This window comes from Pteropus vampyrus, unplaced genomic scaffold (assembly GCF_000151845.1).
Source record: "Pteropus vampyrus isolate Shadow unplaced genomic scaffold, Pvam_2.0 Scaffold5, whole genome shotgun sequence".
In the NCBI taxonomy this organism is placed as follows: Eukaryota; Metazoa; Chordata; class Mammalia; order Chiroptera; family Pteropodidae; genus Pteropus; species Pteropus vampyrus.
In genome coordinates, this window is record NW_011888786.1 from 9,162,319 (window position 1) to 9,163,556 (window position 1,238).

A 1,238-nucleotide genomic window follows, 5' to 3' on the forward strand; every position below is an offset into this window, starting at 1 on the left:
CAGTTGGGCCAAGTTTGCTCGGGGGCTTCAAGGCTTAGGTCACCTAAAGTAAATTTTCGGCAGCGATCAGCGTTCTTAATTGTGCCAGCCCCATGGGATGGCCTGGGCAGAGTCCGTTCCTATGTACAACCTATGTTCACACACGCCTGGGGGCCGCAGTGAGGTTCTAGAGAGGCTCACACAGTAGGCAGCTCTGCCCAAGGGGGACCTCTGGCTGGGGATTGGAGGCTCTCAAGTCCGACGCATTTTTCACCGCAGGAGAAAAACTACGCGGCACTCTGGCGTGTGTACGCGAGGTGGACATTAGGAACGTCTTTGCCAGAGGCCTTGGCCTGACCTCATTTCACGCCCAAGAAAAAAGCTAAGGAGATAGAGCTCAACTGCAAAAGTTTTCCCTTTACATAGTTCTGGAGGGTCGAACCACATTGTACTCGTGTCCATCTCTCCGCTAGCATGGGGTCGAATGAACGAAGATAGTTCCTGGTTTGCTCACTCGCCTGAAATCCAGGCATCAGTAGCTCTAGCACCTAACACTGACATTAGCATAAAGGAGACGTCCAATGAACGTTTGAATGAATGAAAAGGGCTGGGAACCAGAGTGAGCGGGAAGCCACTTGGAAAACACCCATTTGAGGAGGTGTTTCATCTAGGCCTGTGAAACGCGGCAGATTTTCCCAGGACCCCTCCTCCCTTCCCCTCGGCCCCGCCTCCTGACCCCTCCATTCCCCGTCCCCGTTGTAATCCCCTCCGGTTTTCCTCAGTCTCCACGTACGTCCCTCAGGGCGCGTCTGAAAACCCGGATAACCGGAGTGCTCCCCATGGACCACACGGAGGGCTCGCCCGCGGAGGAGCCGCCTGCGCATGCTCCATCGCTTGGGTAGGTTTCCAGGGAAGGCAGAGAGCAGGATCCCCTACTTCGCGCGCGGCGCGAGGCGTCTGGCTCTTCGCGGCGGCTGCGAGGGCAGAAGGAGCGCGGGGACTGGGGGGAATCGAGGAGTGAGGAAAAAGGGAAGGGGCGGGGGAGAGGGACTAGGGAAGGCGTCGGGGGGAATCTCGCGAGGGTTGGAGTTTTGGCGAGAGTTTGTGGAAGATGGCGCCTGTTGTGACAGGGTAAGTCTGGGGGAATTGGAGCGCTGGAAACCGGGAAAGTTGCGGGCGTCTCCCAGCCCGCGACCGGCAGCGGGTTCGGGAGCCGCGGCGCGCCTGGCGTCCGGGGATAGCGGGGGCTGCGTCGCGTG

The 1,238-nt window shown here is 59.0% G+C and overlaps 1 protein-coding gene across 8 annotated transcripts in view; it reads left to right on the forward strand.

Annotated features, from left to right (window-relative positions):
- The first annotated feature begins 781 nt into the window (after positions 1-781).
- The window catches only part of RBPJ (recombination signal binding protein for immunoglobulin kappa J region), a 96,456-nt gene continuing 95,999 nt past the window's right edge, over positions 782-1,238 (forward strand). For 2 of the 8 annotated variants that reach the window (XM_011365438.2, XM_011365430.2), the window contains exon 1: positions 869-1,110. Coding sequence is in view for 3 of the 8 variants with exons in the window: in XM_011365430.2 (XP_011363732.1) it covers positions 1,091-1,110 (20 nt within the window). In the remaining 5 variants the exon portion in view is untranslated. Of the gene's footprint in view, positions 1,111-1,238 lie in introns of all 8 variants that reach the window. The other 6 variants (XM_023534247.1, XM_011365463.2, XM_011365423.2 and 3 more) reach the window with 5 other exon arrangements.